The sequence below is a fragment of the Pistacia vera genome, unplaced genomic scaffold (genome assembly GCF_008641045.1).
Source record: "Pistacia vera cultivar Batoury unplaced genomic scaffold, PisVer_v2 Contig250, whole genome shotgun sequence".
In the NCBI taxonomy this organism is placed as follows: domain Eukaryota; kingdom Viridiplantae; phylum Streptophyta; class Magnoliopsida; order Sapindales; family Anacardiaceae; genus Pistacia; species Pistacia vera.
The window spans coordinates 77,329-101,486 of record NW_022196058.1 but is presented as its reverse complement, the minus strand read 5'-3'; the positions used below and the strand labels follow the sequence as shown (position 1 = coordinate 101,486).

The following is a 24,158-nucleotide window of genomic DNA, read 5'->3' as shown; positions in this document are numbered from 1 at the left end:
CTTTGTTGTCTATAAAGCTTACAGAACTCATGAAAGTGAGATCGAACCATAGAGGTTAGTCCCATGTTCATTAGGAAGTAAATTCTACATCAATTTCTAAATGGATAGACATGCTACATCAATTTGAAATAGATATAGTACACACTGATAATGGCTAAAATGCAAACATCAATTTAAAAGGCCCTTAATCTGTAATAAGAGCAATTATTTTATCCTTCCACACATTTAAATTTTCTCTGCCATAATTTAAGTACACTTATTCACCAATATTTTCCATTTAAGGCATCCAATACAGGGACCAGAGCCCATTCTTCTGATCACAATCTAGGTAATTTTATTGGCTTTAAGTTAACTATTTTATGATACTGATTATACTATTTTAATTTGTAATAGGAGCCGTTGTTCCAGTGCTTATGTCCTCAGAGTCTTGCAGTTCGGAGCTGTTGTTTCAGAATGGGGCGAATATATTCATGGTAGCCATCAGGTACAACTGAGTCATTTAGAGGGTCCTTCCAAGCTTCCTCGTAGAGGTTTGGATACACATTTCCATCATACCGGCCTAGGACCGATCCCAGAAAATGGTCAGTATAATTGAATGAATCAACAAGGGCAACCGCATTAGGACGGACCTAACAATCCACGAATTCAAAATTGTAATTAGATGGATGTAAAATTAATCATTCAGCAAGAGGGCAAGTTAGGTAAATTATTTTTAAGAAGCCCATACCTGGGAATACAAAGATCTTAGCTGCTCATTAGCAAGTGAAGCTTGCTTGGGAGTTATGCAGCCAGTGGATACAAAATCACCCAGATTTTTGTGAAGAATATGCAAAGCATAAATGTTGCAGAGCATTCCTAACACTTGTTTCACCCCCTTTCCAGGTATTTCTTGTCGCAATTTCTCAATGAACCTGAAATAGAAAGAAGTTTCTCAAAAAACCTTAACAAATTGAGAGGATATACAAATGCGTCGAAAAAAATTTGACCCAGAATTTAACTTAATTTTTGGATTCTCAGCATACAACAGAATCTTTTTCTGTTTCCAATTCACTTTAAAATTTCTAAGAAATTTAGCATAAATTTGATGTTTGGGTTTGACTCCTTCAGTGTCAATTCATCAACAGATCCCTTTACCAGCAGATGTCATTCATGTACAGAAATAAGGCCCATCAACTTTTAAATTTGAGACCATTGATTGGATCAAGAGGGAGGAACTTACTTTGAAACAACAATTAACTGGCAATGAGCAACCGCTGCCTCAGCTAAATCAGCTGAGAGTTCTGAAAAGCCTGAAGAGAAAGGAAGAATAAGTGAAACACATCTATGTTTTGAGCTCAACTTAAAAGATCACAAGGAAGCCAAATTCCCAGGCCTGGCAGGATTTAAGATGTTTACAATACTATGAAAATGAAAAGCTCAACCTTCTGCATCTCATATAAATTCAATCATGTTAGCAAGAGACATGTCAATTAAGGAAAAAATTAAGGTTCAAGGCCTCTAAATAGCAGTCCATGCAAGCGTCTTGTTTACAAATTTGGTCAAACAGAAAGTTAAGAAGACAATAGATATATGTGAGATACATACCAAATTTATGAATAAAGGGAAAGAAAACATACCCTCTTCTGTATTTGTGAACTTGCTCAGGTTTTGAGCACAGGCAACAGACATCCTAGTGGCCCTTGCTTCAAAAGCCTCCAGTATTACTGCAGGCTTTAACCAATCTTCAGCTGCAAGACATTGAAAAAAAAAAAAAAAATATTATGAATATACATGAGCACATTTAGAAGAACCTGCAAGTGTTCTATTGTGACAGGAGTGATCTACAAAGTCTGTTAAATATGAAACAATATTGCTATCAACATTAAAAGATAAAAGTATTACCTATTTGAACCTCACAACGACACTTCATCAGATGTTCCACTTGTTCCATGTAAGATATTGTCCCAACTGGCTTCTTTCCAGACCCCAGTTGAGAGACAGTTTTCATGAGAAACCTTGCAACCTAGAAAAAGAATTTTCTATAGAATGTCATTCACAGTCCAAACCATCACTTGGGGTCAGGTATGTAAGAGGGACAACCCAAAATCAGCAAGAAAAGAACTGCATACAAATTTTGGTCCTTTATAAACTGCAAACACATTGACAACAGGGTGCTCCAACAGAAAACTGTATAAACATATAATCTTAAAAGTGAACCCAAATTAAACAAGGTAAGTTTGGACATTTTAAAAACCTCCTTCATCAGTTCAAAAACTTTGTACATATACAGAACCCATGTACAATAAGAACCAAGAAGAATGAATGCAATAAACTGCAAATAAAAGTTGCTGAAATCAGATTATTTTATTTTTCAAAATACCTGTAAAAGTAGCACAGTGTTGTCTCCTTCATATGTACAAGCAGGGACATATACTGCAAATAGTTCTGGAAGTCCACTGCTACACAAGTATCCATGGCCACCACATAATTTTCGACATTCCTCAATCCCATCCTGCCATCAAAGAAATTATCATTTGGAGTATTCCCAATAAATAAAACTGCAAATCAGCTTTTATAGACACAGATTATCAAAATGGAAAGCAAACACTAGCAAAACAAAGTGCAATCATGAAGTGGTAGAGTCAACATAAAGTAAAATGGCCATATAAATGAACCACAAAATAGCAGTAATGACCAACCACCAAAAAAAAATAAAAGCATAAAATAAAAATTTGAGCATTAAAAACATGAAAAAAAAAAAAAAAAACGACACCTCTCATCTGATCCTACAGGGCAATGAAACTAATTAAGCTAACATAAAATTAACCATCATTGTTCTCTCATTAGCTAGGTTATCATGAGAGAACAATGATGAGTACAGGAAAGTGAATCAACTTCTGAAGAAAAGGAAATAAAACCAGTAAAATTAACCAAAAAAAGGGCCAAAGATCAGTTAAAGTAACATACAGCTGTGGCAGAAGTAGTCAGAGACTTCAAACCCGCAGTACATGCATGAGCCTCAGGCAATGTCGAGAAATCATTAGCTTGCAATCTTTGTGTCACATCGGTATACAGCCATTTCAACCACTCACCAACAAATCTGAAAGCATAGGCAGAAGCGAGCAATGGGAAGAGTCTATTTTGCTGAGTTTTGTAATCAATCACCTAAAGCAAGAAGGTACCATGAACATAAGCTACAAACTATTTTGTAACAAAATAGGAAAACAGTGACCAAAGCCTCAGCAGCAAGATTAGAACTTAACAAAGCAAATTTCTCTGCTCTATATGTTAGAATTGTAAACAAGAAATCGCTAATTCATGCCTTGTCCAACTATTTGAAAGACAAGGACTGTATCTGAGACCCCACAGAATTATGAGGATCATCACAACATTGATCTTCAAGCTCAGTATATCTACAATAGTAGGCAATAAGGTATGAACTAAATCAAGCATGCCAAACCATCACAAACTTCAGCTAATCAAAGTTTGGTGAATAATATAAAAAGGCATATGCTCAAACAGTAGCAAATCCCTAATAATATTAACTTAAAAAAAAAAAAAAAAAAAAAAAGGAAAAGGGTTTTTCTAGCATACCTGGGTCTCAGCACCACCATTCTGTGAACCAAATTGTCTACGAACACAACTGTACCTCGTGGCAATACAAACTGCTCGTGATAGAGCATTAGAAGCATCAGATACAATTACTTGACGAACATACACCATAGTGCCATAAACTAACTGTCGTGGAACATTGGATTGCATATATTTCCCTTCCCTTGTAACTTGTGAAACCCTGAGACATTTGAAATGAACTTCAACTTACAGTATACAAATAGCTATGATGATGATAAATTCAGCTTGACTAAACCATGGGAAAATCACATTATTAACTCAAGGATATTTATACATCTTGCATGTATATATGTAGAAGTAGGGTACTAATACAACTTTTACTCCTCCGGCAGTCTCACTTTTTAATAATGATAGCAGTGATGATAGAGTAAATCTCTAGACTCTTTATCAAACAAAAACTTCTCATTAGAGTGATCGACCCAGAAAATTACTAATTTTTAGAAGCAATTTTCTCATTGTGCAGTTCATAAAATTCATAGGTTCAAATTATACAGAGGATAGTAGTAGAGAAAGCACCAACCGCATCAACATTTGATTTCTAGGGATACGCACATGATCAAATCTCAGAACACCATTATCCATGGTGTTATATCCCCCATTTCCAAACTTCATTCCGATATCACCAACAATTATGCCAGGAAGTGGTGAGTGATCATCCAGGCTCCGTAGCTGTACAATAAAACCTGAAAATGGCAACTTTTCACAATCAATACAAATAGTCCATCCATCATACACGTAACTCCAAGCAATTGATGATATAATTACCATGCACTCCATGGTCCTTGCCATCTGTTATTAGTCGTGCATAAACAACAGCATGCGTGGAAACTTTACCCAATCCACCAGGCCACCACTAATAATAACAGAAAGTAAAATAAAAATGATAAGAATCTGATTTGAGAATGTTCAATCAATTCTACACAAGAGCATAACAACATAGAGTAGATACACTTGTTTAAGTAAATGCACACTTCATAGCAAATATAGCACATACTTGTACAAGGAGAAAAAGGCTTTGCTAGATTTAATCCTAATGACTAGCAAAGAACCTCTTGTTATTTTTCGATTAAGGCTATTGAGCATGTCTCTGATATTCAATAAAACTATAGATAAAATGAAAATTAGTCACTCTTCAAAAGTCATTTAAAAGCTCTATATTTTACTCACTTTGCTTGAAGTAAGTGTAGGACTGTGAACGACAAACTCATCAGTCTGAGGATCAAATGTTGCAGTGGTTTCAAGCCCTTGAACATTGGAGCCATGACCAAGCTCAGTTTGCGCATAGCAGCCAATAATTTGCATCTTATATGCCAATGGCAACCACTTCTGGTGCTGCTCATCTGTCCCTTGTCCTTTAATAGCCGGTACAAACATTCCCTACCAAGAAATTAAAACATTAGAGATACATGCATACACACGTAGAAATGGACCTAGCCTCTAAATTATATGAAGAGTTGAAGACTAAGCCTAAATGGGAAATGAAGGATAGTATCTTGTAATATAACTTGTAAGAACTAGAATTATAATGAAGGCAATAGAAACTCAGTTTCATCCACAAATATGTCAATGTCCCTCAGCAAACATACTTGAAATAGCAAAATTATAATGCCATTAAGACAAGAATTGGGACATACCCAATGAAGATCCGTAAAAGCAGGTTCATCCACATAAAACCTTAGCTTAGATGCCTCTTCTTCTGTAACAACAAAACTTCTATAGTTAATCATATACTCTAATAAAAACACAAAAGAAATCACCCGTTGCTGCCCACCAAAGAGCTTAATAAAAAATGTAGCAGTTACATTAGAGTTTCAATAAAAGACCCACCACTTAGACGGAGCTCATTGATCCGTTTCCAAGCATGAGCCGTCTTTCTCAAAGTGTTTTTAAACAATTCCTTCCTGCTTAGCATAGGTCTGTTATCCTTTCCAAAGGCCTAAAAACAAGAAAGGATAAAACCAAACATTACAAACCCAAAAATAATAACAACAATAATAATAATAATAATAATAAGCAACAGAAGCCTAATCATAGAATCACAAACTAAAGAAAGGAGATTTATAATCAACGCTTTTGTGCATATATTTTTCAAAGCAGCATGAACAGCATAAAAATTGAAAAATAGAGCAGCCTTTATTGACCAATTTTATTCCTTTAGATAATCAACATACAATTTCAAGAAGACAAAGTTGATTGATTACAAATATTACATTGTGCAAGGAACCTTCAGATAATCAACATACAATTTCAAGAAGACAAAGCTGATTGATTACAAATATTACATTGTGCAAGGAAACTTAAATTTATATGATCATCAGATCCGATAATCAAAAACCAAAACAAAATCATGACTAAAATTACACAATAAAACGTTAAAAGAATAATGTAATAATTCACCGGATCACTGGCGACGAGGCGAGAAATCCGATCTGAGAGTTCAAAGACGTGGCGAGAGCCGGCCCAGACGATCTTCATCTCGTTAACATCGAACTCCGCCTTGTTCCTCTCGTCAGCTAGAAAATCAACGCCGCCCATTCTCGAAAAGATGTGATGAAAAGCAAAGCTCAAAACTTAATTTTGCGAATTTGTTTTGTTAAATAAGGCGATGCAGGTAGTAGTCAGGTGGTGATGATTTATTGGAGCATGATGAAGAAAGGTTGAGAGTTTAACTGATGAAGGACGAAGTTTCTACGTGTTTTATATCGAGTTCGTCATCGAGTTCGTCATTGCCTTGTATATTGTTTAAATGATTAACACGTGTTTTTATCTTTTATTTATTTTTGCAAATATTGGCTATTGCATTGTGCTGTTGTTTGTCGGAGAAGGAGACTCGGGGCACTGATTACTTGTTTGTGGTCATGTCCTTTTTTATTTTTTATTTTTAGTTTTATTGTTTTTATTCATATTCACAGCTCCACCGTCACATCTTGAAATTATTGTTCTCAAATTCTTTTTCTTTTTTTTCAGGAGAGATTGAGAAAGAAATTGTTTTCAATTCTTATTTCAGAAGAGATTCAGATATTATTCCCGACTAGTTTTTCTCTTTTCTAAAAAGGTAATTCCTTTTTTTTTTTTTTTTTTTTTTTTTTTGAAGAGATTAGATATTATTCCTCAACTATTTTTCTCTTTTCTTAAAAAGGTTGTTTAGCATATATATATATATATATATATATATAATATATATATATATATAGGTCATGTTTCTTTTTATTTTTTATTTTTAGTTTTATTGTTTTATTCATATTCACAGCTCCACCGTCACATCTTAAAATTATTGTTTTCAAATTTTTCTTTCTTTTTTCAGGAAGAGATTGAGATAGAAAATGTTTTCAATTCATTTCAAAAGAGATTCAGATATTATTCCTCGACTAGTTTCTCTTTTTAAAAAGGTCATCCTTCTTTTTTTTTTTTAAGAGATTGAGATATTATTCCTGATACTTTTTCTCTTTCCTTAAAAAGGCTGTTTAACTATATATATATATATATATATATATATATATATCTATATATATATATATAATTATATATATTATATAGATATAGATATATATAATTATTATTATATTTAAATATATATAGAGAGAGAGAGAGAGAGAGAGAGAGAGAGAGAGAGAGAGAACTTAAATAATTTTTAAAAGGCATTTTAGGAAATTTGCACAATTTAATGAACAACAATGAGCTTCTATTGGTTTCAAACAATAATGCTTAGGGGTGGGCAAGTCTGAGTACCCGCCCAAATCCTAGAGAATTGGAACCGAAACTGACTGATTCTTGGGATTTAAAATCGGAACTAGAATCAGTCGGTTCCTAGGATTTGGAATAGGAACCGGAACCGATTGGTTCCAATTCCTAAGTGTTTGGAACCAAAACCTGAAATACATGTTTCAATTTCAGTTTCGGTTCCAGGTACTTGGTAAAATTTTTAATACCCCCTACTATTCACAAAAATGACAAATATACCCTGTGAAAATACAAATACACTTCCAACTATTTTTAGAAAGTACAAATACACCCTGCAATGACTACCGTCTCAGGCCAATCCAACCTAATTCTGGCGTCGTCAGTCACCCGACTCATGGCACACCAAATGCTGGTGAAAGTAGCAGCATAAGGCAAATGGATTGGAAGAAACAACATAACATGGAATTAAAGTAACAGCTATTCTCATAAGGGAACTAATAGAGGTGGGTGAAAGATGAGTGGTTGGGACTTGGGACTAATCCAAGTTGTTTATTTATTTTTATTTCTCACATCTATCTAAAAATCCTCTTTTTCTCTTTGAATTATTCCTACTAAATATTTTTTAGAATCCCTCTTGAAAGTGATACTTGTGGCATTTCTACAACCGGATCTTTATTCATTCCTCAAAATATCTAAACCCTCCGTTTGTTTCCCCATTTTTTCACTATCCTATCCTATTATCCTATTCAATCCTTTCCGAATACACATTTGTTTTAATATTCTCAATTCTCTTCAAAATTCAATCCTATTATACTCAACTCAAAACATTAACAATTACCTTTCTCAATAAAAGTTTTAAAATTAACAAAAACACCCCCACCCACCCAAGCCACTATCACTCGCCAACAGCCACCACCGCTATTGCCACTACCATAGGAGCACTAGCGACCGGAAATCAATCACGCAGATACACACACAACAAAACTATTTCCACAATCAAAATCCAATCCAAAAAGCCATCAAAAACTCAAAAATCTCAACCCCAAGTCTTCAAAATGGCGAAACCCTAAATGGTGGGGGGCAGCGGCCAGCAGGCAATTAGTGTCAGGGAGGATAGGGGTTTTGGAGGTGGGAGGCTAGTGAGATGATGGGTGGTCGCGGGAGGGATTTTTGATGCCAGGAGCAATCAGAAAAAGGCAAAAATCGAATGGTGGGGGGTGCAGCTAGCTGGCAATTGGTGTTAGAGAGGATAGAGGTTTTGGAGGTGGGAAGCTAATGAGATGATTGGTGGTTGTGGGAGGGATTTCTAACGCCGAGAGCAATCAGAAAATGGCAAAAATCGCGCAACAAGGTGGTGGTGGTAGTGGCACTGGCTAGATTTGGCCGTCAACGGCCAGATCAACGTTGGATCTAGAAGAAAAAGGCTTCGACAGATTCTAACCACCTTTCGGCGGTGGTGGCTGGTTGCCAGCAATATGTGGGTGGGTGGGTGGGGGTGTTTTTGTCAATTTATAAATTTTTATTGTGGGGGGTGTTTAGTTAAATTAACAAACCTAGGATGTTAAAAATAATCTAAATATTTTCATAAAATACTATTCAGAAATATACCAAAAACTTCTCAGAATCCTATCCTATTTTCCAAAAATACTATTCTAAAAAACTTACCAAACAGAGCCTTTTTTTTTTTTTTTTTTTCCATAATCACTTCAATGCACAATATAATCCATTTGAGGAAGGAATGTACATTGGGAATTTAGAGCATGAAGCATGAGATGTTCATGTTATGTTATTTAAAATTATATGTAATTTTAATTTTGGGAACAGTACTTGAAACATTTGTAATTTTTGTAAACAGAATATAGGTTTTATTTGTAATTTTTAGGGGTATATTTATCATTTTTTGGAATATTAAGGGGATATAGAATTTTCTTGGGTACCCAGAACCGAAATTGGAACCTGTGTTTTAAGTTTCGGTTCTAGGTAGGACTGCAAATGAACACCCCTGTTCAAAAATCGTTTGATAAGCATAATGGGTTGTTCGAACTCGAACGAACACAGAATCGCTGTTCGAAATCATTCGATTAACAAAACGAGTTCTTCGAAATTGTTCAATTAAGCGTTCGATTAATCGTTCGTATAACTTTTAAGGGAAATTAGAATAGGGTTTTGGATTTTTGTTTTAAAATGTGGGTTGGGTGGGTTAGCTGGTTAGTTGGTTAGTTTATTGGGTTTTATTTTTTTTATACATATATGATGTGTAAATGTGTATATACAATATTATTATCATACATATATTAATCATAGATTAAATGCGTTTAATATGTTATTAAATTATCAAAATAATAGATTATCATGTATATATTCTCATTAAATAAATTATCATACATATTTTAAATGTCTACATATATATTTTGTATCAATACCTATAAATTTTTAGTGGAATGAGGGTATATTGTAATAGATGATCAATATATATTACAATTTGCAATATAATTTTATATTCTATTATATTATGTATTATATAATAGAATGAGGGTCTATTATAAATTTGTAATATATGTGTTATTAATTTGTTATATATATGTTTTTAAATTTGTTATGCTATATATCACTTGATTATACAATATGTTATATTCATCAATTTGTCATACTATATTTATTATTTATTAATTGAAATGTTGTATGTAGATGCAAAAAATCTACCGTTACGAAAATAGGGTCTGATCCCGTGAGGTTGAGGCCACCAGCAATCCGCTGCACCTGCGCATACAAGAAAACAAGCGTGAAGCTTACGGAAAGCACCGGGTGGTGTTTGTTGTAGGCACTCCGATGCTCAAGTCATGAGCAAGGTTGGGTGAGGTTAATTTAGAGAGGGTTATGGAAAAAAAAGGTTACCAAAAATTTAGTCGGAGACAAAGGCTACAGTAGTGAAGTGAAGCTCTCGAGAGTAAGAAGTATGGGGTAAGAAGGTGTAATGTTCTGTGCCCGTGGTAGGACTGGCCTCTTGTCTAAATAGCAGTTGTAGAATCTTCGAGTCCTAGTAGGACTGTGAGTCCTTGGGAGTTAAGGTTTAGTAAAAAATGAGAGCCTTTGACTTCCTTACCTTAGTGGGAAAGGGAGTCCCAACGGGTCTAAGATACAGATCTTAAAGGAATTAGGATAGTAATGGATCTCTTCGATAGAGTTCGGATAGTGCCAGAGTAAGTAGACAACCCTAAGCTCCAAGTAGACCCTAAGTCTAATAGGTGGTCTAGGATCAAAAGGCCTGGGCCGAGACAAGCTAATAATGAGGCCTAAACAAATCGAGGCCTTTGTTGATTGGGCCCAAGCAGTGAGCAACAGGGTAGGTGTACTGAGCGGACCTAATATGCAAACTCTGTTGCAAGCCCAATCGGAATTGGGCCATGGCTCTGAGCTTTGTTGAAGGTGTCTTCGTCTTTAGGCCTATTGAGGCCGAGGACATTTTTTGGCCCTAACAGTTTGCCCCCACTCTCTAAGTTAAGGAGTGCTTAGCTTAGAGAGTAGATGTTGCGTGAAGGTGTGCTTAGTCGTCCTTCGTCAGCGACTGGTTGAATATGTGAATGTGCTGTTTCTCTGCTCGCGGAACCAAGTAGTATATCTTTTACTGTAGGTGATGCACTCGGTATACCAGGCCGAGTGGGTGGGTGATGCGACTAAATCAACCTTAGCAAGTGCACTAGTCATGTTCAAGTAATAAAGTGATGAGTTTGAGTATCGTCCCACAGAGATCAAAGCGAATATTTGTAATTACCTAAAACTACATATACGTTATTTGAGAAAATGAAATCTTAGAGTGTAAAAGTAACGGATTAAAAATAACTAAATTAAACAAATAAATAATGTGATGAACTTTGCAATATTAATGAAGTTAGGGTACATATTTCCCCCTAATTATGCTTGACAACCACTCTTAATACCTGTTTGTGCTATGAATTGGTAGGATTCTTCTAAGGCCAATTATCCTTATTCAGGCATAATATTCAACTTAATACAGATTCCTATTCGGTTACTCTGAAATTAAGAAGCATACATTCATCAATCCCTTACGACTAATTCGTCCTATTCGGTTATGAATTAGATGGACCACAAATTAATCCTAGAATCTCTATTCGATTACTTCTAGTTTTAATATTTTGTGTAATGTTATTCCCATAGAACAATTATGAATATGAATTAAGCAATAAACCCTAACTTCTCTATTCGAAACATCATCAAGGTAATTGAATCAATCCAACATTCATAAAGCATTAAACCTAAACTCTTGCACAAATTCATAAACATAAATCTGGTATTAAGAATAAAAATTGTTCAAAACATAATTAGGGTTTCATCCTCCTCTAACAAAGATATTTACTCCATCCTAAGAACAAAGAAATAATAGAGAAGAAGAAAAAATATTCAGATTTGAAAAGAAATAAAAATCAAACTCTTAAATCTTATCTTCAGTCTTCAACCCTCATATGCGTCTCTCCTCTCAAAAATATGCAAAATTTGTCCCTTGACAACTGATCTCAATTAACTAAATACCCAAAGAGTCCTAAGTGAAAGAAAGAAAAACTGATAAAAACGCGCTAATAGTTTCCGCCACAACCCTGGTCGTGGCCAAATTTAAGTCACCACAGCCTACGCTGTGGTGTTTCTTGGTCTCTTTGTTTTCTCTTTGTTTCATCACCATGGCTATGGTGAACTACCAAGGCATGGTCGTGGCCTTCAAGACTGAAGGGTAATCTCAACTTCTTCAAGCTTTAAGTCCCAATTTCATTCCAATACTCTAATCTACTCATCAAAGCCTTAAAAAAACACAAAAGTTATCCAAATCAATAGGTAAACCATTCATATCTCAAACTTAACAAAAAAAAAAAAAAAAACATCAAAACAAAGGAAACAAATGAGAAGTTAACTAAACTAACATCAAAACAACCCTAAAAACACTCAAATTATGCAACTTAGAGGTGAAACACAAACATGCCCTCACTTGGCGTATCTAACCGAGTGAGAAAGTGGAGTTAACCTTGAAGAACTCGCTCGGTGCATCAAACCGAGTGAGGGGGAGAGGCAAATATCTGTGAAGATGCCCTAATTCGATGCATCAAACCGAGTAAGAGGATGTGAGGCACATCCTGTGAAGGTGTCCTCACTCAGTGCATCGAACCGAGTGAGAGAATGTGAAGCATACCCTTTGAAGGTACCCTCACTCGATGCATCAAACCAAGTGAGAAATGTTATGAGAGCTTGTATCACTCGGTGCATTGAGCCAAATAATGTGTTGCGAACTAGTTGTTTGGGGCTTCCCATTCGATCGGGCGGACCGAGCAAATGGATATGAAGTGTCAAAGGCATTTGATCAGGTAAGTAATGAGATGAATCATCAACGCTTATCAGAGGTGTACTCGCCTGATCAAGTTGAACAGATGATGATACTAAGGCAAGCGCAATCGTCATACTTCTGGGTACATGCGTGCCTGAACTGGTGATATGTGTAAGGTCAGGATTTCAACCTGTTTTGGGCGAGAATTTGGAAAGTTTAGTCGCCTAGGGCAAAACGAGGTTTTGCCACATGGCCCTATTTGAAGGGATAGTCATTAAACGCCATCCAAAAGTGTCTTTGGGTATTTCATCTTTCTCATTTCAAACACTGAAGAGTTTCTTCGCATGTCTTTTATAGGGGAGAACTTTCAGAGCTTCAGAGATTTTTCGACGTTTCTTCACGGTAACCGCTTCTTCTAAGTCTTCTTTTTTTATTTTTGAGTCTACTATTGCTTTTAGTTTGGTCTCTAGAGTAGTATTCTTGTTGTTTTGAGGAGGTTTCGAATATATAGGAAAAAAAAAAAGTGGATTTAGGTCCCCTAGGTTTGCTTGTGAAGGGGATTCTCTGATTTTGGAGTATTTTGTTATGGTTTGTATGTCTGGTTTGGAGGAGTCGCATTTGTGTTTAATTTCTAAAGAGATTTGCTCGAGTTTTGATTTGTTTTTGGTAGGCGTGAAATATGCTGGATTGATTTTTTGAAGTGCTTGGGTTTTTGGCAAAGATAGAAGACAGAGTCAAGTTATGGGGTATTTTAGTTCAACGATCGGCTTGACCAAGTCACGTGCAGTGGTTGAGTGGAGGTTGCAGACAAGGAAAATTGGGGGCTAGTACATTTGGTCATCCGGACCAAAGAAGGTGAGGCATTGTCACTCGAAGTTTTTGGGTGAGGTCACTCGGTCGTCCTAACCGAGTTGAATTTGTGGGAGTTTACGGTTAGGCCAGCAGGTTGGAGTGTTAGGCAGTTGGTTGTCTTGGGCGAGTGAGTGTTTTTAACATTGCAGGTTAGACTAGTAGGTTGGAGGTACCAATCTATGGTCTTGACCGAGCCAGGTGGTGGAATTGTGTTCGCTGAAGGGTGGAGCACTTAACCTTGTTAGAGATACGGTAGATCGCCTTGGTTGTGTCGGGTAAGCTAAGCAAATATATGTCACAATCAGAATCTGGCGACTCAAACAGGGCAGAGGTGGAAGTTGGGAATGAGTATGAGAGGGCCCCAACGATGGTAGTAATGCTAGAGGGTGAAGGCGTTCTAGTTGACATACCCAAAGGGGTGAGTATGGCCGCTCTTAGGCCAAGCGGTGTTGCTCTGAGTGATGATGATTTAAATGGGCAAGGGACGAGTGGGGAAGACTCCGATGAAGTCAATGGTTCCAGAAGTTTGCCTTCCACCAATAATGTCTCTGAGTGACAAAGACAAGGGTCAGTACATGATCACGCTCAGGTACTATTAGGCTCATCTCGTGACCGACCTCCAATCGAGTGACAAAAACTGGAAGGAACGCTTCTTGTTCATGAGAGCTAAAGCAGCCTTTGGAGAGAGCAGCTAGGGCGAGATCCCGTATACCTGGCAAGCGACTAGTGAGGAACTTAGTCTTTATTCGTGCTTTGATTACTAAAGTCTTATTTTGTTTTTCCTTTGCAGATCCTGATTTCAATCGTGTCAGGCAGAGTGGGGATGGCTTGGACGTGCAAACTAGAAAGGTTCTTGCCATTCCTAAGGCATAGAGGGATTGGCGAGAGTGTTGAAGGAGGCGAATTTGAGGACAAGTCACTTGTGGGTTGGAGTTGGTGCGATTCAGCGAGGTATCCCCTTCCCTTCACTGAAGCAGACTTGGAGTGTGCTACCCATTCGCTACTGCAATTATATTTTGTTTGGTAAGTCGAGGCTAAACCCACTAACCGTTGAAAAATTTACGATTGCAGAGAGACTTATGAAGAAGTTAACCGTTCCGAGCATGAGTGAGTCCATCGCGAGACATCACGAAAAGAGAAAGAGGGATTCTTTGACTAGAGAAGAGAGGAATGTGGAGGATGTGGTTGCGACTCTACCTAGACAGCCGCTTGCGCCCGGGGCTGGGTCGTCCAAGACGGTGGTCTTGGATGAGGAGAACGAGATGCTTACTTTTAGCATCCCGACCTTTGCGTCAACTTATTCGGGTGCCGCTTCCATGAGCAAGTTGGTCGATTCGTTCCTATTTTCGGCAAACGAGAGTCGACTGAATCAGATAGGCGCTGTCACAACCGCTGATCGGGGGGTTTCTCACACTTTCTAGGTATGAAATGGGCTCTTATCTTACGGTACTTGTTGTGATTTGACGCTGACCGAATGATTTTATGCAGGGTTTCACAAGTAGCCTACACCTCCGGAAGTCCATTGTGTCATAGAAGAAGAAAATACAGGACATCTCTTAAAAAAAAAAAAAAAAAAAAAATTAAAACTGTAAAAAAATAATAACAAAAAGTAGATAACAAATTAAGTTAATCAAAATCCCCGGCAACGGCGCCAAAAATTGATGCATGCAAATGCAATACCTAATTTCACCTCACTAAATTCTAATGCAAAGTCGTGCAGTAGCAAAAAGCAAGTAAGGGTCTTTCCCGCAAAGGATTTGTGAACTCAATTAATTATCTACTTCAAACAGGGTTTGTCACAAATTATAAAAACTCAACAAAAACTATCAAACTAAAATAAAACAAGGAAACAATCACGAAAGAGATAAATAAGAGAAACTAGATTGAAGGTTTATTTGCCACCACTAGATATGAATTACATATAATAAAAGCACTCTTTAACTTTCTACCCTCTTAATCACATCAGCTCAGAAAATACCAAACGTTGATAAGTTCTATCTCTCCTTACTGAGTCACTGGATTAGACACGGTCATAACCCAATTCCCTATTTATTAGATAACCTAGGATACGATCTCTAGATTCAAAGTAATAAAAGCATTAAGTTGCGAGAGACCTACTAAATCAAGGCTAAACTCATATGGTCGGTTTAGTTATCTTGAGTGATTACCCCCCATGTATGCAGGCATACACTTTACCACTAGTTATTTAGGTTAATAAAGTGATTCCGTACTAAACAACCTAAATTGGCACTAATAAATTAATCCTAACTATTTAATTGCGCACTTAAACAATTAAGAAAATCTATCTAAACCCTATGCACAGAGAAATAATCACATAACCAAGAGGGATCAAAAGATAAATAGATGCAGATTTTATTGAACACAAGACATGTCTAGGGTTTTGAAATCACCCTCAATCACAAAAGAATTAGTTCTTCATGAATAAATATGAGAACATCATTGTATTATTCATAACAAATAATAATAACAAAGAAGAAGAAAAACTTAGTGAAACTTGGTTGGATTAATGAAGTGATGATGATCTCCTCCAATTCTTCTTCTCCAAGCCTTCTTTAATCTCCCTTTTTCTTCAGTTCTTGAATATCTTTGTTCTCTCTTTTTTATCTCTCAAAGAATTCCCCTTAAATAATGCTAAAAGACTTCTATTTATATCCCACAAGGGTTAGGGTTTTGTTTTCCTTAATTCTAGTTAGTTTAGGACTCTTAAAGCCCTATTTTCCTAGTCACAAACGGAGGAAAAGTTCCCAGCTGTCGTGACTGTGCCACAGCACTATGGTGCAGCATAGTAGCTACTGGAAAAATTGTATCGCGGCACAGTAGCTACTGGTCTTCTTCCCGCATCATTGCACTATTCTTCAGAGATGGTGATTTTTGAACTCGATAACGATGAAATTTGGCAAAGTGGTAAACATATGAAATGTAGCCCTTTGAATCAAATTTCCAAAAGTCCAAGAATTGTCTTAATACGAGTTCTATAGCTCAAGATATTCTCAAAATACCAAGGTATGCTCAAGCTGGAACGTAATCTAGAATCTTCTCTTTACTTCAACTTCCATAACTTCTTCAATTCAAATCCGATTCTCGATCCGTTTATTTCCAGTCATCAAAAATTCTCTCGCCAACATCATCTCTCATCTGAATATTATTTTTGAGCCTTATTTCCTGAAAACACAACAAAAATACCCGTGATCCCGAAAAGTGCCTTTATGAAACCATTAAGTTCATTCATGCGAATTAATCCTAATTTCCCACAAATGATACCTATAAACCACTAAGTATAAGTGTATTTTCAAACACTTATCACTACACCTCCGGAAGTCCATCGTGTCGCAGGAGAAGAAAATACAGGACATCTTTAAGTCCAACGCCAATCTGTGGCATAGAGAGGCGACTGCCCAGAAGGCCAAGCGAGAAAGCCAATAGCGAGAGGGAGGTTGAGGTGGAATTGGAGTGATTAAAGAAGGAGATAGCCAAGAAGAACGCAAAGGTTGAGTCGGTAAGGGAGCAGTGCCTCACCATTGTTGACGATGCCATCATCAAGACTAGAGGAGAGCTAATGTTGGATTACAAGGCCGAGAACACTGCCCACTGCAACCTGGATAAGGACATCCAGCTCTTGCGGGAGATAGAGGAGGAGGAGGTTGCTGGTCGAGTGGATTATACGGAGGAACCGGTCGATGATCAGGTATTCGACCTCGTTAGTCAGCCAGGATGGTCGATTACAAATGATGCCAGTGACCAGGCTGCAGGAACGACTGTTAGGGCCGGTGACAAGGTGACTGAGTCAGAGATGAGTGAGACGACTCATACTGATATGTGGGGCATGATGCCTCTTAGGTTTGTGTTTATTTTTCCTTGTGTATTTTTGGGGCCTGAGTTGCCTTTTCATGGTGTATGTGCCTTTTTGTATCTGATACTTAACTATTTAGGGCTTTTATGATTCAGCTTGTGTTTCCATTTTACTGCTTTCTTCGTGGATGGATGGATGGATTGATTGTTTGTTGATGTGTGGGGGTTGAACCCTATTTCCTAGGTAATCGCCTCGTAGATGTATCTTGTCTAGGCGAAACATTGTAGTCGAGTCAGCATGGTCTGGTTCGAGTGTGCGAACTGATGCAGCCAATTTGAATCGACTGATTGTGTTTGTGATATGGACAAAGCCAAGTGGCTGAGTCGCTAGTATCGCTTGAAGGTGAATTCATAGGACCATGTTGGTATGGGCCGATAGAGTTGTGATAAGCGTATTTTACACTATGATTTTGCATTGAATTTTGATAGGATTTAGGATACTTTTCATACAATTTGGGCCATAATTGCTATCTAATTCTATTAATTTGTCTTTGTAGGCCTAAACGATGATTTTTAGCATAAATGACAGTTTTGAGCGTAAATTGTGTAACTTGAGCTTGAAAACTCGGAATAACCTGAATTTAGAAGCTTTGGAAAGCTAAGAAGAAGATCTACAACGTTCATGTTTTGGGTTTTTCCTAATTCTGACTGGAAAAAGGTGAAAACTTGGCTTGAAGTCGTGAAAAGGACGCTGGGAACTGAAGAAAAACGTCGTTGGACGTACTTCAGTATTGCTGCCAGAAAACTTGAACTGTATACCTCGGATTGTGCTGATTCTTGAACGACCAGAAAGAATGAAAGGGACAATTCATATGTTTACACTTTTCAGATTCTAACTATATCATGGAAATTGGGACTGTAAGTCTTCGCCGCGGCGAGGAAAAAGCTTGCCGCGGCGAAACCTGCGTCAGATGCAAAAATAAAACGACGCGTTTTGGCTTGCTAGGGCTTCGTCCTTAAGTGAGAGAGGTATAAATTAGAGCGAAAAGGAAGAGAAAAGGGGGCTTGGTTCGTGATTTGGGAGGCAGCTCATGGAAGGAGAAGATTTGAAGATTTGGGTTCAAATTAGAGAAGATTTCCATCTTTGCTTGCTTTTCAATGATGAATCTTGATTCATTTTTTTGTTGTTTATTTCATTTTTGAGTTGAACTGAGTGTTTAGCTAGGGTTGATGTAATCTTGATACAATGATTCAAATTTATATGGATTGAATCTTGAGTTTTAATTTCATGATTGAGTGGTTATCTCTTTGCTTAATGTCTTTTGGATGCTTGATCACCATTCAATGGTGGTGGTGTTACAATGAGACTGAGAAGTGATTTGTGATTGTGCCTCTTGGGTAAATACCATAGATTAGCAAACGCTAGAGATAGGTTTAGCGATCTATGAAATCTAGATAGAATTCCACAAGCTTAAAATCCTTTGAACTATTAATCTTATTTGTTGGGTGCGGAAGCTTAATAGGGTAAGTAGGGAAATGTAGCATGAGAATGTATGTTTTACAACTTAGGGAATCGATTTTCAATCGAGGAATTAGAACTTGGGTAATAGATTCTATGATTGGGTTAGCGTATTTAGGTGAATTCAACACCCTCAATTGTTTAGATTGTTAATTAGTTAAGTTGTTGGGTTTGCATTTGTATTTAGTTGTTAATCGTCCATCAACAATATATTGTTGCTTCAATTAGGACTTTAACTAGAAAAATCGGTACTAGTAACACTATCCTCGTGGGAACGATACTCACTCATCACTTTATTACTAGTGTGACTAGTATACTTGTACATATTGCATGTTGTAGGAAACACGCATCAAGTTTTTGGCGCCGTTGCCGGGGATGTTTTAAGTTAACATTAGGTTTTTCCTTGAGTTAACTAGATTGAAGTTTTAATTTTTGTTTAATTTTGTTTGAGTGTGATTTTACTTTTCTTTCAATTGTGTTCATTCAGTTTATGCGAAGAGCAAGACGTCAACCAGTGGTTCCTGTTGACCTGAGCTTGAGAGGACTGTACGACTAAACAGAGAGAGAAGAGAAAGAGACCACTACTGCAGGAACGGAAGAAATGTAGTGAAATGGTGAACCAGAAAATAGGACACTGAGGGAATTTCAGTTCACAGTGAACGGAAGTGGGTCAAGTATTACGAGACCTACAGTACAAGCTACAAACTTCGGGATCAGCCGGCAATCATCCAGATGATCCAGCAGTCGGTAAGATTCAACGGTGATTTGAAGGAGGATCGAATCAGCTCATTGCAAATTTCCTGGAAATTTGCGACACCTTCAAGTCGAATGGAGTGTCGGATTATGCTATTAGGTGCGTTTATTCCCATTCTCATTGGGAGAAAGCAAAAGGGTGGTTAATGGCATTACCACCGGGCACGATAACAACATGGAATGATGGCACAAAAATTCTTGACCAAATTCTTCTCCAGCGAAGTCAGCGAAGTGAGAAATGATATACCATCATTTTTACAAGATGTGCCGAGTCGGTGTACGAGGCTTGGGAGAGATACAAGGAATTGATGAGGAAATGCCACATCATGGTTTGCCGGTTGGCTTCAAGTCCAAACATTTATAATGGTTTGATGGGTAACGTGCAAACCATGGTAGATGCAGCTTCAGGAGGGGCTTTGCAGAATAAGACACCTGAAGAAGCTTATGAGTTACTTGAGGTGTTGGCAAGCAACAACTATCAAAGACGAATGAGAGAGTACAACGAGGAAATCGTGGGCTTCATGAAGTAGATGCTCACAGCCATCTCAGCCTAACTCTGCCTCCAAAACAGTTGGGAACTATGAGGAAAATTCTATACAAGCACCTAACTAACATGTGATTTTTGTGCAGGAAACCATGTGAGCAGCGAGTGCCAAGTCGGAAACACATTTGCACGTGTTTCATCAACGGAGCAAGCAAATTACTTGGCAGGAAATCAAAGACAGCCGAACAATCGTTCTCCAACACATACAACCCAGGGTGGAGACATCATCCAAATCTGGCTTGGGGAAATCAAAACCAACAGGGTAACCAATGGAACAGAGGCAAGTTCCAAATAACCCACCAGGGGTGACCAATCCACGGGTGATCCAAGAGTGTCGAAGTTGGAGGATTTGTCGGTAAATTCATGCAAGAGTCTACAGGGTTCATGAATGAGACGAGGACAAACTTTAGAAACCAAGGGGCGTCCATTCGGAATCTTGAGGTACAGATGGGCCAATTGGCCGAGAAGCTGAGATAGACCCCAGGGTTCTCTACCAAGCAAACACGTGACCAACCCACGTGAACAAGCAAAGCAATCATTTTGAGAAGTGGGACAGTTTTGGAAGAAGTAGGCCGCCTACGAAAGAAGGGGAGCAACCCGGAAGAGAGTTGGAAGACATGAAGACACGACCAATGAAGAGGAAAATCTCAAAGCGGAAAGGTGTGCAAAATACTTAGGGGAATTTCAACCAAGCACTTACCTCACAAGGAACAATTGAGGAATTTGGTATAAATGCGCACAAGTCAAAATTGTGTTGGAAGAGGCTCCAAACATTGGACTCAACCAATCACCATCTCATCTCAAGTACGCATATACGAATTTGAAGTCCGAAAAGCTTATGAGAATGTCGAGAATCCAAGGAAAGCAAGAGGAGGCAATGGGAAGTGAAGCACCCCACAAGGATCCGTTGACGAAGGACCATGGGAAAGTCGAGCTTCAGACTATAAACAAGCGCTTCTGGGAGGCAACCAAGTCTTTTCAATGTGTTTCATCATTGCTGTTTGAATTGTTTTTAGTTTTCTTATGATTTTGAATTAGTTTTAATTTGTGTGTTTTTGGGTGTTTCAGGTGAAGTTTGAAGCTAAGGAAAAGGAAAGAAAAACTTAGACTTCGCCGGGGCGAGATTGTTCTTCGTCGGGGCGAAGTGCCCTGAAGAATGTTGTAGTCCTGTAATTTTTCGCGAGGCGAAGAATTTGTTGTCGCCGCGGCGGCGACTGGGTTTGAATTTAGGGTTTTATCATAAAGAACTTCGCCGCGGCGAAGTCTGTTTTCTTTAATAGTCGCGTGACCTTTCATTTGCGAAAATCTTCCTGAAGCCTTTTCTTTCTAGTTTTTGTTTTATTTCTTTATGTTTTGTAAGTAGGAATTGATGTTGATTTCCTGGTTTTGGTTTATTGTTTTTGTTTAGATTTTAGGTTTAGTTCAATAAGGTTGAGATTAGGATGTAATTCTTTCATATTAATCGGTGAGGGTATCTAACACATTTGGCACCATAGAATTTATTTGTTTGACAGATGATGATGATGAGGAAGCCAAGGAATGGATGCCAGGATGTTGCACAAAAATCGGCCTTTACGGATTAGTCAGGGGAGTATCTCGTAACCTTTACTTTTGTTTTCTATTCTTGGATTGCATGATGTGACATTGGGGAATGTATTTTAAGTTTGGGGGAGGAAATAGACATAAATCTTGGTTTAAGGGTATACCGGCTGGAAACAGAACCCGCCTTAAAACACTAGCACGTACTTGGCAACCTCTGTATAACAACGCCACGTACCACTTAAACGGAAAAAAAAAAAAAAAAAAAAACTTTAGTTATTTTATTTAGTTTGATTGTTTTGCCGATGATGAATTGCATAAGTCTATGATGAAACTTGAATTGTTGGGTTAGTATTTGGAAATGTTAAGCATTGCTTCAGTTTAGGTTATTGACTGAATTTTGATTGAGGTTTGTTGAGTGGTTCAACCACCATTTTCATTTTTTTCGGCATGCTTGAAACATTTTATGTGGTTAGGTGAAGTTGATAATGGTGGTGGACTCTAGAACCTAGTAGAGAAGTGCTTGAGGCGAAATTCTAGGATTAGACATTGTTGAGGAAATGATTTAGGCTTTTTTTTTGGAACGTTTGAGCCTTTCCAGCCGACCATAAATGAACTTCCCTAGTACCCATGAGCCTTATGAGATATCATTGCCTTATTCTTGCAAACTAAAAATTGTCCAATCCCTATACCCTAAACACTTTATACACATTAGGAGAATTATGGACCAAATGTATAGCACAAAAGAGCTTTGAGAGGTGTGTGATAAGTGATGGACCAAAATTAAGTTTGGGGTTGCAAAAAAGGGCAGAAGAAGGGGCAATAGACCTCAATGGTGTTGCAATAAATGTTATGTAAATATTTAATTTAAAAAAAAAAAAAAAAAAAAAGAAAGAAAGAAAGAGAAGAAAAAGAAAGAAAATAAAATAAAAATTTGCTTTAGTTCAATTCAAAATCAACAAAGAAATGCATAAGTTTGAGGGTTGTAAAATGGTTGACACTTGATTGGTGGTTGAGAAAGAAAGTGGAGATTGTGTAGCTCTTAGTGTTTGCATAAGGAAAACCGAGTTCTCTTACTTTGTTATCCTATCTTCCTTGGAGCCCACTACCTTGCCTAACGTTACAAGTTGCAAAGACCTTTGATCCTTAGGATGTCTAGTCCACATTAGTGGAGAGTAGTTTGATACTTAGGCTTGGAGTCTGCCACATTTGATAAACTGTACATTTCTGCATAAAATAATCCGGGAAGTCGGAATGTGAACTGAAGTGGGGATCACCTACTCGGGGGATCAATAGAGAAAGATAGTCGATACAATTAAACTTCTTGGAGTGTTGAACATTTTTCTACTAATATTTTTCAACAACCTTAGAGCTTGTATAATTCTAGGCAATCTTGTGTTGAGTTTGAGCCTAATTTTTGTTTGTTCATTTTAGTTTTGTTGTTTTGTGTTTTGGTTGTTGTTGCTTTCTTCCTTTGAGTTTTTATTCCTTTTTGCTCGAGGACGAGCAAATCTTAAGTTTGAGGGTAGTTGATAAGCGTATTACACTATGATTTTGCATTGAATTTTGATAGGATTTAGGATACTTTTCATACAATTGGGTCATAATTGCTATCTAATTCTATTAATTTGTCTTTGGAGGCCTAAACGATGATTTTTAGCATAAATGACAGTTTTGAGGTAAATTGTGTAATTGAGCTGAAAACTCGGAAAACCTGAATTAGAAGTTTTGGAAAGCTAAGAAGAAGAGCTACAACGTTCATGTTTTGGGTTTTTCCTAATTCTGACTGGAAAAAGGTGAAAACTTGGCTTGAAGTCGGAAGACGTGGACGTGGGAATGAAGAAAAAACGTCGTTGGACGTACTTCAGTATTTCTGCCATAACTTGAGCTGTATACCTCGGATTGTGGTGATTCTTGAACGACCAGAAAGATAATTGAAAGGGCTATAATTCATATGTTTGACACTTTTCCAGATTCTAACTATATCATGCGAAATTGGGACTGTAAGTCTTCGCCGCGCGAGAAAAAGCTTCGCCGCGGCGAAACCTGCTGCAGATGCAAAAATAAAACGACGCGTTTTGGCTTGCTAGGGCTTCGTCTTAAGTGAGAGAGGTATAAATTAGAGCGAAAAGGAAGAGAAAAGGGGGCTTGGTTCGTGATTTGGGAGGCAGCCATGGAAGGAGAAGATTATTGAGATTGGGCTTCAAATTAGAGAAGATTCTCCATCTTTTGCTTGCTTTTCAATGATGAATTTGATTCAGTTTGTTTTTGTTGTTTTATTTCATTTTTGAGTATGAACTGAGTGTTTAGCTAGGGTTGATGTAATCTTGATACAATGATTCAAATTTATATGGATTGAATTACTTTGAGTTTTAATTTCATGATTGAGTGTTTATCTCTTTGCTTAATGTCTTTGGATGCATCACCATTCAATGTGTGTGGTTCACAATGAGACTGAGAAGTGATTTGTGATTGTGCCTCTTGGGATAAATACCATAGATTAGCAAACGCTAGAGATA

The 24,158-nt window shown here is 37.5% G+C and overlaps 1 protein-coding gene across 1 annotated transcript; it reads right to left on the bottom strand.

Moving 5' to 3' along the window:
- Nucleotides 1-274: 274 nt before the first annotated feature.
- Nucleotides 275-6,269, bottom strand: LOC116132368 (peroxisomal acyl-coenzyme A oxidase 1-like). The gene is made up of 14 exons (XM_031418010.1): nt 6,010-6,269; nt 5,440-5,548; nt 5,247-5,308; nt 4,780-4,989; nt 4,378-4,465; nt 4,133-4,295; nt 3,574-3,772; nt 2,947-3,144; nt 2,360-2,491; nt 1,882-2,002; nt 1,617-1,727; nt 1,220-1,289; nt 728-911; nt 275-629 (listed from the first exon to the last, which is right to left on the bottom strand). The coding sequence occupies exons 1-14, from the start codon at nt 6,145-6,147 to the stop codon at nt 420-422; spliced, it is 1,995 nt and encodes a 664-aa protein (XP_031273870.1). The 5' UTR covers nt 6,148-6,269; the 3' UTR covers nt 275-419.
- Between the last annotated feature and the right edge of the window lie 17,889 nt (nt 6,270-24,158).

What these genes read in the sequence shown, in the direction of transcription:
- LOC116132368 (XM_031418010.1), bottom strand. Translation starts at nt 6,147, where the DNA reads ATGGGCGGCGTTGATTTTCTAGCTGACGAGAGGAACAAGGCGGAGTTC. An exon ending in AGAAATCAAATGTTGATGCG is followed by an intron (nt 3,773 to 4,132) that starts GTTGGTGCTTTC and finishes CAAATGTCTCAG; the next exon opens with GGTTTCACAAGTTACAAGGG. An exon ending in ATGGTGGTGCTGAGACCCAG is followed by an intron (nt 3,145 to 3,573) that starts GTATGCTAGAAA and finishes TTCTTGCTTTAG; the next exon opens with GTGATTGATTACAAAACTCA.